Genomic DNA, 12,543 nt, shown 5'->3' on the forward strand with positions numbered 1-12,543 from the left:
ATTTCTTCATCTAGGCATTTATTGTTCTAACTTTCCTCTTTGAACCGCTTTTCCTGCATCCCATAAGTGTTGGTATGTTATGTTTCCATTTTCATTTCTCTCAAGGTATTTTTTCTTTTTTGATTTCTTCTTTGACTCATTGGTTGTTCAGTAGCATGTTTTTTAAACTCCACATACCTGTGAATTTTTCAGTTTTGTTTTTCTAGATTCATACCACTGTGATCAGGAAATATGCTTGATACGATTTTTTTTTAAGATTTTATTTTTAAGTAATTTTGACACCCAGCATGGAGCTTGAACTCACAACCCCAAGATCAAAAGTCACATGCTCTGCCAACTGATCCAGCAAGGTGCCCCAGGTCCATATGATTTTAATCTTCTGTAATTTTTTAATGCTTATTTTGTGCCTTAATGTATTATCCATCCTGAGGAATAGTCCACGTGTGCTTGAGAAGAATGTGTACTCTGTTGCTTTTGGATGGACTGTTCTGTATCTCTTAAATACACAGACTCATACACTCATATGCTTTGAAGTTCTTATGTGATAATTCTAACATTTAGGATACTATGGGGTCTGCTTTTTCACATGTTTAAAAATCACATGCTTGGGCTGCCTAGCTTGCTTAGTCAGTGGAGTGTACGACTCTTGATTTTAGGGTTGTGAATCAAACCCCACGCTGGGGGTGGAGCCTACTTAAAAAAATAATTTATTATATGCTGAACATTTTGAATGATGCCTTGTGGGGAGTCTGATGATGCTGACTTCCCCTAAAGGGCATTGACTTTTATTTTGGCAGGTAGCTAAATTACTGACAGATGCTTTTCAGTCTGTTGGACTTCCTATAGTTCTTTCATTGTGAATTAGTTTCACTTTTGAATTTAGTCTTTGTGCATGGCCCTTAGTCCAGTGTGGGTTCCTTAATCCAACAATTTACAAGTTTGGGGCTCACCACGAAAAAATCTGAGGTGCCAAGAAAGTTCTCTCCACCCTAGCTGGATTGGAACCTCAACTCCTCTATCACTTATCATCTGATACCCACCTTCAATTCTCAAGCAGTCATACTCTGATAGGCTTCATTGAGTTTCCTCCTGTATATGTGTCACCCAACCCCTAACCACGGACTTCTAGAGAATAGTTTTATATACTTTTGAGATCCTCTCTATTTATAGAATCCTCCTGGTATCCTTCCTCATGAATTCGAGATGCCAATTTTTTTTTTTTACCTCTGTCTTCTTAGCTCAAAAAGAGTAGCACTTTGCTTGGCCTTCACGTCCCTGAACTCTAGGAAGAAAGTGACCTTTCTGCAATGAGAACTACATCATGTATTTGGAAAGGCCAGACAGTACACGAGAAAGCATACAGACAGATTTAGATCTGAATTTTTTCTCTGCTATGTAATAAATATATGACCTTTATTAAGATCCCAAGATTGTGAATGAAGTCATTATCATAACAGTAACAAATTTCTCTTTTTGGAGCATTTTTGTGTGGTAATTATTTTTGTTTTTGTTTTTTTTAGAGAGAGAGAGAGCATGTGAGCAGGGGAGATGGGCAGAGTGGGATAGAGAATGTTTTAAAGGAATTTATTTATTTATTTATTTAGAGCATGCAAGGAGAAGGAGAGGGAAAGAGAGAATCTCAAGCCGACTCCACGCTGAGCATGGAGCCCAGGGCAGGGCTTAATCTCAGGACGCTGAGATCATGAGTCAAAATCCAGATCAGATCACCAACCGACTGAGCCACCCAGGTGGCCCTAGCATGTGGTAATCTTCGTGCAAAAGTATTTCGTATGTTATCTTATTTTACATCTGCAATGAACTAGTGCAGATGTATCCTTTACATTTTACTAGTAATGAAAATGAGTCATGGAAATGTTAAACAAATAATCTATCATCACAGGGCATAATTTAATAGAAAGATTTGATTGATTTTGAAAACTAAACTCCAAATCATTATGTTACACTGTATCCGTGAGTTTCAGAAAACCCTATTAGAAATCAGAAATGTTCTCTCATTTCCACAAGAATGCACAACAATTCAATTGAAAGAGCACAACAGGAGGAGGGAATACTTATCCTGTTCTCATCTTTTTAAAAAAAAATTTTTTTTAAGTAGCTCTACACCCAGTGTGGACCCATGACCGCGAGACTAAAACTCACATGCTCTATTGATTGAGCCAGCCAGGCGCCCCTGTTTGTCATCCTGATGGGAAGGTGAAGGGTTTTCAAAAATATGGCCACTCAAGTAGAACTTTGAAGACCTCATACTCGGTTCCAAAGAAAATGAGCTGGATTTTCAGTGGCATCAGCTCTTTTAGACAATACCACAATTTATTTGTCAAGAACAATACACTCCAGGGAGTTCCCTTAATTTTCTGAAAAGCAAGTGCTAGTATCAGGCTACCAATTGAAGAGAATGACTTGGGAGTCAGTTAACAGTGCCTTGGACTGGCATTACAGGATTTAAAACCTGTTAGGGTCGGTCATTCGTTTGTTCTGTGAAATGGAGTAAATAAGCTCTTTTTGTGCCTGTCTCCTCATCTATAAAACAAAAGGATTTCAAGCTCCATGACTTTCATTATAATCCAGTTTATCTGTTTTTCTTCGTATCAGGGCACAGCCATATTAACATCTCTGACTTCTGTCCTGCACGATGACAAAGAGTTTCCCAACCCAGATTGCTTTGATCCTGGCCACTTCCTGGATGAAAGTGGCAACTTTAAGAAGAGTGACTACTTCATGGCCTTCTCAGCAGGCAAGCAAACTTCATTGTTATTTCTGCACCAGGGGTCAGTGAGATGAGGAAGGGCTTTGCATGGAGGCTACTCGGGGCTGAACAGATTGTCATTTGTATGAGGCTAGAGGCATCATGCCCAAAGCCCAGGTTATTTCTCATTTGACAGGAGGCTTCCCTTGCCAAGATTGGCCCCAGAACCCACCACTGAGATTCCAAAGAAGGGGCAGAAGGTAGAGTAGATAGATAGAGGGTAAGGGAATGTTGAGTATCTTCCTTCAATTTGTCACGGTCCTGGGAAGAAACAGGTGGCATACTCAACAAGTCATTCCAGAATGACTGGAATCTAGATAACATTTAAAATTACCAGTCCTTTGGGGGATCAGTGATTAGTTAGTAGGCTTGTGGCTAATGTGTAATCTTTTTTTCCTACCCCCTTAGTTCGGGATGATGTATATACCTCATTTTGCCTGACTGTCTTTGGAATTTCTAGGTTGTGTGGATTCTCTGTACATAGGAAATTAAATTGGATTTCCTTCTGCTAATTTGTCTGGTGTCAATTTGAGTCTTAGTCCAGCTACAAGGACCTTGAAAGGGACAGGAAATTCTTGCTCCCCGGCAAGGTGTGTCCGCTGGACACCTGAGCTCGCTGGACCCTGCTCGCCCCACAAGCTGCTGTAGCTGAGAGATCTGTAGGATATCTGACAGCTGACACATGGTAAGATTTCCTACCGTCAGTCTCTCAGAATTTCTGTCTGCAGAGTCTGATGGAGCAGGAATGGCGACAGTCCTTTTTCTCTCTGTCTAAATTTAGATTAGCAGGAGAAAATACTTGTGGAACTAGTTCCTTGGGCTTAGTGCCTCTTGGTAAATTCGGTAGGGTCCTCTTTGCTGCTGATCTTTTTCCTCCCAGAGATGGTCTTTGTTTGCCTTTGTGTCTTTTATGTCATTTGTCATATGAACTTTGCTATAGGTTAATGGGCATATGAGGGAAAGGCTGTTGCTTAAGGACATCTTGGAAGCCAAAATGGCAAAATTGGCAGACACTGGTAGAACACTTAAAAGCTGTTAGAGCTAGGGCACCTGACTGGTTCAGTCAGTGGAACATGTGACTCTTGATCTCGGGGTTGTGGGTTTGAGCCCCATGTTGGGTGTGGCGATTGCTTAAAAAATAAAAACTTAGAGCACTCACCACCTCCAAAAGGCTCCTATGATAGGATAAATTGGTCAGAGAACAGGTTGGATTGGCAGGTCACCTGCCAGCCTCAAGAAAACTTGTGTGCAGTGAGGCACATCGGAACACAACACATTATCTCCAAGCCTGTGGCCCAGCCCTCAGGTGTTAGTGTGGCTCCAAGTGACCCAAGGCTTAATTAAAGCTCTTAATGTGCATATACAAGATAAGATTTTTCCTTTTGTATTGTTCTATGGGCTAAGACTTTGGCTCTATGACCAGTGAGAATATTCTCTTTGGTCTCCACCATCTGGAGGATGCACTTACCAGGGTGTACCTTGGTGGCCAAATACAGTGGGGTTCCAAGTCTCTCTCTCTGTCTGGCCACACCAACTCTCAAGCTTGTTTGTCGTGAGAGGTCCAGCCCACAGGAACCTTTGTCATGTCAATCTTCATTTCTTGTTGGTGCCGGGAAGTCCCATTCCAGGAGTGCTGCCCAGTGTCACAGATTAGCAGGTCTGTGACTGGAGGCATCTCACTTTTTGCAGTGAACTATTACACCAGTGTTCTTTAGATTGTACAACTTAGAAACATGTGTTTCTTCACAGTACAGTCTTTCAGTAAGGCACAAACTAGGTTTACTAACAGACCCAAATTTATCTTTTGTTTCTCTGTAATAAGACAAAAGGAGAGAAACCTATATTTGCTACTTAATGTTTCATTATTTTACCTCATTTTGAAATGATCTAGATATTCAATGAATTTAGCTTAACATTTAACTTAGCAAAACTTTAAAAATGCAGGTTACCAAAGATTTTGGTAGCTCTTTAAAAGTTTACCTACAGGGCACCTGGGTGGCTCAGTCGTTAGGCCTCTGCTTCCGTTCATGTCATGATCCCGGGGTTCTGGGATCGAACACCACATCGGGCTCCCTGCTCCGCAGGAAGCCTATTTCTCCCTCTCCCACTCCACCTGCTTGTGTTCCCTCTTCTTGCTGTCTCTCCTTGTCAAATAAATAAATAAAATCTTAAAAAAAAATAAAGTAAAACTTTACCTACACATGATCCTCACAGTCGTGGGATAGAGCCCCTCATTGGGCTCCAAACTTAGTGTAGGGTCTCCTTCAGATTCTTTCTCCCTCTCCCTCCCCACTTGTAAACACTCTCTCTCTCTAAAGTAATAAATAAAATCTTTTTTAAAAATAAGATAAAAAGGTATGTAGGCAAACCTTTATTATTATTTACCTTTACTTAATTTACTTGTTCTGAACAGTTCAGTCTATGCACAAAATTTTATGAGGCATTAGACAAAGTCAGTCATCATTTTAAGTTTTGTTTTGTTTTGTTTTCTGAAAAAGTTTGTAAGAGATACCATGAACTTATTTGACTTCCAGTAAACACAGGCAGACTACAAGTTTTATATTTAATCCTGATAACTCTAAAGATATGGCTATTTTAATTAAACCAACAACCTTAAATTAGCTTTAATACTGAGTATCTTCCCGGATCACATAAACTTGAAAAACATTTAGGTTAGTTTCTTTCTGAGATTTAAGAATTTTTTTTCTTTTTTTAAAGATTTATTTATTTATTTGAGAGAGAACAAGAGAGAGCATGACTGTGTTAAGGGGCAGAGAGAAGGGCAGAAGCAGACTCTCCTGCTGAGCAGGGAGCCCAACTCAGGGCTAGATCCCAGGACCCTGGGATCATGACCTGAGCCGAAGGCAGATGCTTAACCGACTGAGCCACCCCGGCGCCCATCTTTCTGAGTTTTAGAATGCCCAATTCTTATGAGTGCTTGCCTTCAACTAAATGGAGCTCTTTTACCAATTAATTTTGGCAATACCATCTGGAAGTAGAGAAAATACCTCACGTTTGCAACATGGGACACATACAAGCAAGATAGAGATATTCTTATAGCTTTTGTTTTTACTAATATTTGTGGTGAGGACGTTCTAGCCCCAATTCTCAAGTACCTCCCTCTTTTACTTTTTTTAATGAAAAACTTTCCCCTAAAGCTTGTATCTAAAAGAATGGCTCTTATATCCTAGAGATGATAGGATAGAAAATTTATATCCCAAAGGCACAGAGAAAGCTCCGAGTTTTTTCCAAGTCTGGACATAAGAGGGATTTAAGCAGTTTGTACTTTGAAAAGACCTCTTCCCACACCACTCCCCCTCTTTTATTTTTTTCAGTCTTGGGTGACTGTGGGCTATGTTCAAAGACATTAGATTTATAATTTCAGGGGGCACCTGGGTGGTTCAGTTGGTGTCCTGCTCTTAATTTTGGCTCAGGTCATGATCTGAGAGTCGTGAGGTTGGGCTCTGCATTGGGAGTGGAACCTACTTAAGATTCTCTCTCTCTCTCTCTCCCTTTGCTCCTGCCCTCCCCCAACCCTCTTAAAAAAAAAAAAAGATTTATAATTTCAAGGGACAGAGAAATAATGTAAAAAATATTTTTATTTCTAAAGTTTCAGGGTAATTGCCATTTAAAATTTACCTTTTTTTTTTTTTAATTACTGGACAGTTTTGTTCCAAATCCTGATCTTTTATAGTATCTATAAACATTTTGAGAGGAATAGGCAAAGTTTGGAGATTGGTAAAGAGAGGTGGGCTTTGACTTATTTCTTGAGCTGGATTTCTGGTTTGGTAGAGCTTTGGAAGGCAAAGACAGTTGTTTAGAAACAGTTCCCCCAGAGAACTGGATTACAGCCTGAATATCAAGGGACTGGCCCACCTTTTTAACTAAACTTGCTTTTTTATATCAGGGAGATTTTTAATTAAAGTGGGGATCAAAAGATTCATGCCTTTGTAAAGTCTGTATAAAGCATTTTAACAAAAGCCTTCTATCTGGGTACATAATTTAATCTGGGCTTCTGTTAGCCCCTGAATATTGGCCTTTCCCTGATCATTTATAGGTGGGCTTGGGAGAAGTTTTGGTCATGTTTCCTCTCTGAACGGGGGTTGTGACTAGTGATTAATCTTTTAAATTTATCTCTGAATTTGGTAGAATCCTTTGAAAGTAGAGGTTTAAAGGGCTTTATAATTTAAAAGGTCTGCTGCTGTCCAGGGGACACAAATTTCCTTTGCAGTGTCGGCCTAGAATACACACCAGCCAAGTGCCATGCCCAAAGCTGGCAGAGCCTGATTACAGAGCCCTGGAAGGTAGGAGCAAAGTGAGCCTTACTGCTTTTGTTAAATTCATTTCCTGGCGTTCAGCATTTACATGAGCAAGCTGTATATTTTGAATCTAGAGATGAGGCTGGAGTGCTCTATGTAAATCCTAAAGGGAAAGGGAAGTTAAAATAGGCAGATGAGCAGATGAGGCTGGAGTTTAGGGGAAATTTATGTTGGATGTGCACATTTATTTCTAATTTCTGTTCTTTCATCTTGTCAAGGGAGTCCCTTAGGCTAGTAATTAAGCTAGAACAATTGAGAGCTCTCTTAACAAGAACATTTTTCTTTGGGACGCCTGGTTGGCTCAGTTGGTTAAGCGTCTGCCATCAGCAGGTCATGATCTCAGGGTCCTGGGATTGAGCCCTGTATTGGGATCCCTGCTCAGTGGGGAGTCTGCTTCTCCCTCCCTCACTCCCTCTGCCCCTCCTGACAGCTCATGCTCTCTCTCTCTCAAATAATAAAATATTTTTTTAAAATAAAGTTTTTCTTCTTTTTTCAAAATTAGCCAACTTAAAGGATACATCATCAGGCCATTGATGAGTAGGATCTGTTATGAGTAACTCTAGTAAGCCTTTTAATGCCTTAGGCATCCAGAGAGAGGGCATAGATGATGCAGCCCTCATGATCCAAAAGTTGATTCCCATAATTAGTCTAAGAAGGCAGAGGCCTTCATTGCAGGTCTCCAGTGAAATCATGAGATGCCTCTAGTCACAGACTCAATAATCTGTGACACTGGGCATGTGCTCCTATAATGGGTCTATCCAGCACTAACAAACAAAGGTTGACAATATAAAGGTTCCCATGGGCTGGGATTTCTCATGACAAACACCCTTGAGAGTTGGTATGGCCAGAGAGACAGACTCAGATCCCCAGTCTTTTTGACTGGCTTCCAAGGTGCAGCCTGGTAAATGCATCCTCCAGATGGTGGACCAAAGAGAATATTCTCACTGGTCACAAAGCCAAGCTCTTGGGACATTGTACAAGACAAAAGGAAAAACCTTATCCGGTTCTCCTTTGGCTAAACCTTAGGTTTCTTGGAGCCACATGAACACCTGAGAGGGATGTGCCACAGGCAGATGTTGGCTATTTTTCCCCGTATACCTCATTGCACAGAAGTTTTCTTGAGGTTGGCAGGTGAACAAATGTCCATCTAACCTGTTCTGTGACCACCTTATCACAGGAGCTTTCTAGAGGTGGTGAGTGCTCTCATAGCTTTTTTTTTTAACTTTTTATTTATTTATTTATTCATGAGAGACGGAGAGAGAGAGAGAGAGGCAGAGGGAGAAGCAGGCTCCCATGGAGCAGGGAGCCTGATGCGGGACTCGGTCCCAGGACCCTGGGATCATGACCTGAGCCGAAGGCAGACGCTTAACCATCTGAGCCACTCAGGCGCCCTTGCTCTCATAGCTTTTAAGTGTTCCACCCGTGCCCAGTTTTGGAGTTTGGTTTCCAAGTTATCCCTTAGCAACAGCCTTTAACCTACAGCAAAGTTTATCTAAACAGGTGCCAGTCTGATGAGAACCATGAACTCACCAGTCTGTGGGACTAACTCAAACAGCAGGCTTATAGGGTCTAAGCCTGCTTTCTGCGCGATGGTAATTCCTTTTTATGACAGATGATGTAAAAGACACAAAGGAGGGACGCCTGGGTGGCTCAGTCGGTTAAGCCTCTGCCTTTGGCTCAGGTCATGATCCCAGGGTCCTGGGATTGAGTCCCACGTCGGGCTTCTTGCTCAGCTGGGGTCTGCTTCTCCCCCTGCCTGCCACTCCCTCTGCTTGTTCTCTCTCTCTCTCTCTCTCCATCTGACAAATAAATAAAATCTTTAAAAAAATAAAAAAAAAAGACACAAAGGAAAACAAAGACCTGATCTCTTTCCCCCAAAAACGTACTCTACCAAATTTACCAAGAGTTGCTAAACATAAGGAACTAGTTCCACAAGTATTTTCTCCTGCTAATCTACATTTAGACAGAGAGAAAAAGGACTCTTACCATTCTTGCTCCATCAGACTCCTCAGATTCCAGGAGACTGACATGGTAGGAAATCTTCCCTGCTGCCAGCTATCTGTCAGATGTCCCAAGGCTCTCTAGCTGTAGCCTTGTGTGGGGCAAGCAGTATCCAGTGTGTTAAAGCATACTGGCAATTAGGCCAGCTGTCCAGGAAGAGGAATTTTTCTCTGCCTTTCAGGGTCCTTCTCAGCTGGACTAAAAATCAAATTGACATGGGACAGATTAAGAGGAGAAAATCAAATTTAGTTTCACAGGTATGGGGAATCCACAGACATATGAAATTACAAAGCCAGGCAACATAGACTTCTACCACATCCTGAGCTAAGGAGAAGGGGAGGGGCCTGGGGATTCAAAGGGGAGGTAGACCATTAGCAGGAAGGTGAGAGGAGATGTTTCAAAAACACAGGTTGCCCTGTTGTGACGAGAAGTTTCATAGATAAGGAAGAATCTTGTTAATTGCTCTTTTCCTGGTACAGGCCGGCAGTTGAAGGAGAGGTAGGGAGGTTTCCTTGAATCTGCTGGGTTTTGGTTGCTTTTAATTCAAAATAATCTTTATGCCAAAGTGGCCCATCCTGGGGCAAGGTGCCCTTGCCCCTACTCATGCACACAAAAATACGTGCTGAGGAAATGAAGGAAACCACATTTCAGTGTAGATAAAAGAAGCTGTGGGTTAGTTTATTAATATATTTTCTCAATCCATATTTATTGAAGCCTCCCTGTGTGCCAGCTCAGAAACAGAATTAAATGAATATTGAATTTATGTGTCGTTTTTAGGAAAGAGAGCTTGTGTTGGAGAAGGCCTGGCCCGCATGGAACTCTTTTTACTACTGACCAACATTTTACAGCATTTCACCTTGAAGCCTCTGGTTGATCCAAAGGACATTGACACCACCCCAGTGGTCAGTGGGTTGGGCACTGTACCACCCTTCTTCATGCTCTGTTTCGTTCCAGTCTGAAGAAAGGCCAGGCTGCCAGGTTGCAGAGCCATACTCTGGCCTCAGCTGAACATGCCAGATGCTTTCTGGCCTGTGTTAGCCACTGTCCACCTCTCCTTTCACGTCAGGGAGGACATTCCTGACCCTGTCTCTTCTCATTGTCCTCATCTTTTAAGATTCAGTTCAGATTTACCCATATGAAACAAAACTCACTGTTACTTTCCAATTCTTTATGGAGTCCAATTGTGAGATGGTGCTATAGCTCATCTGCAGTGTGTACCAATGCAAGGCACCTTATTAATATATTTTCTTCTATTAAAAATTACAAATTATCGGGGCGCCTGGGTGGCTCAGTTGGTTAAGCGACTGCCTTTGGCTCAGGTCATGATCCTGGAGTCCCAGGATCGAGTTCCGCATCAGGCTCCCTGCTCAGTGGGGAGTCTGCTTCTCCCTCTGACCCTACCCCCCTTGTGCTCTATCTCATTCTCTCAAATAAATAAAATCTTTAAAAAAAAAATTATCCCATGAGTTAAAAAAATTTTTTTAAATATATGATATTCACTCATTTATTACCCCTATCTCCTGACAGTTTGGCATGTGTATTTTTGTTTTTTTCCCTGTGATTATTAAAAAATAAATGGGTGGGGTACATGTTTGTGTAGGTATGTATGTACAAATATGTACATGCAGGGAGAAAACGGGTTGGTCATTTCAGTGAGAAGCAATAACAGATAAAATACGAATTTGTTGGTCTCTCCAAGGATGCTCTTCCTGTTTTCCCCTGCTGGTTAAACACACAATTGGAGACACACACATACACAAAGAAGGCAAAGACGAGGGAAAGATAATATGTATATATGGTTATATTCGAATATACATGTACAGAAATGTTTTAGGTATGTATATATACATACATATTTCTGTATAATATACCTATGATTTGGTAGTTGTCAACGTCTAGTGCGTTGGGGTCCCTGGGTAAGGGTCGCGAAATCACCGGGACACAGGGGATGCAGACCAAAGGCAGCACTTGCAACTGCATGCTGCTGTTTATTTTCCACACAGCTATATACTTGCAGCAATCAGGTAAGCATAACACTATGTACTTTCACACATAATGGGATTAAACATCCTTGAAGAAAGATACATTAAAGAATTCTCTCAGCCACCCTTCCTCTGGAGACAGCATGTTTTTGTCCTAAGGAGGGACGCCTCTAATCTAGGCAAGAGCCACTTCTTGCAGATCCAGGCATTCAGAACTTGCAACATGAGATAAGGGGAAGAGAACATTTTCTCCTCCTTGCTCAGGTTTGCCTGGCTTTCCTAACTCTCACTGCAGTCCTTGAATGACTCTGGCTCGCAAGGGGCCTGCAAGCCTATGCCATCTCATTTCCCCCTTTTTTCTTTTGTTTTAATAAAATTGCCTTCCAGAGGGTGGCCATAGAATTCTGTGATGGTTTTAAATAGCAGAAATGTAGCAGCGTAAAGCATAAGATAACAACTAGCAACACAATGCCCATTCCTCCAGCAGTATGCCCTAAACTCTGAATGATACCTTTTGGGTCTAATCCCTCAAGTTGTTTAAGGAACAAGTCTGCCAAAGTGGCAGCATCTTCGGTCTCAAATGGTCTACCAAAGATCTCCTGAATATTTGTGTGCAGATTATTGATCATGTCAACCGCCGATGAATTACCTTCTAAGTATCTTTGGATAACGCTCCAATCATGTTGTGACTTATTATATTTTAAATTGGTAACACAAAAGGTTGTGGAATTCCAATCGCAACGCAGCCAAATTTGCCTCTCTAGTGTCAATACCTTCTTCCCTAACCAGCCCACTGTCTGCCTAAGGACATCTATTTGTGTTTGCAAGCGAGTATCAATCATAGTTTGTGAAAGCCAAAGATCCCGAGAATCACGGTGCCAATTTTCCACAAAATGTTTGGTTTGCAGAGAGGTATGTAATGCTATACCTGATACTGCGGCCAGCGTGGTAACTGTGATTAAGCTTAAAATAACTGCCACAATAATGCCGACAAAGCGTTTTGTACGTTTCAGCATCTTTTTGAAAAACTCCAAAACTAAGGCGTTCACGGGATTTTGAGCCCATGGCCGTTCTAAATTTACCGGAAGCCAAATGTGAGAACGTTGTTGCAAAATCATAAGAGAATATCCCGGTTCAAATTCTATAGAACTATTAATACAAGAGTACAGTCGACATTTAGCACAGTTAATTCTATTATAGAAACTAAAGTTCCCAACCAGAAATAGATATGGCAGAGGTACACAAGCAGTTACATTCATTTCTTTAAACATGGTGAAGTTATAAGTTGACGCAGAGTTTACTGTGCCAGAAAAAGTTCCATTGTAAATTCTAACAGTCTTAAGCGCGGCTGCAATTTTCCATAAGTGTGTTTGAATATGATCAGGAAATTTCTGATGTGCTACACGAGGATCTGCAATGCCACCATCTCCCCAGGCCATCAATTGATGATTTACCATTGGCTCACTCCAGTTGT

General features: G+C 41.4%; 1 protein-coding gene across 4 annotated transcripts in view; it reads left to right on the forward strand.

Moving 5' to 3' along the window:
• Positions 1-10,508, forward strand: part of LOC114205474 (cytochrome P450 2C21) — a 41,936-nt gene extending 31,428 nt beyond the window's left edge. For 3 of the 4 annotated variants that reach the window (XM_028098978.2, XM_028098980.2, XM_028098981.2), the window contains 2 exons: positions 2,614-2,755; positions 9,865-10,508. In XM_028098978.2, the coding sequence (XP_027954779.1) occupies positions 2,614-2,755; positions 9,865-10,046 (324 nt within the window). In that variant the 3' untranslated portion in view covers positions 10,047-10,508. Of the gene's footprint in view, positions 1-1,604; positions 1,765-2,613; positions 2,756-9,864 lie in introns of those variants that run through there. The other variant, XR_015767149.1, reaches the window with a different exon arrangement.
• Positions 10,509-12,543: the final 2,035 nt, after the last annotated feature.

This window comes from Eumetopias jubatus, unplaced genomic scaffold (assembly GCF_037043125.1).
Source record: "Eumetopias jubatus isolate StellerSeaLion01/CBP00866 unplaced genomic scaffold, mEumJub1_p1.0 scaffold_17, whole genome shotgun sequence".
NCBI classification, from domain to species: Eukaryota; Metazoa; Chordata; class Mammalia; order Carnivora; family Otariidae; genus Eumetopias; species Eumetopias jubatus.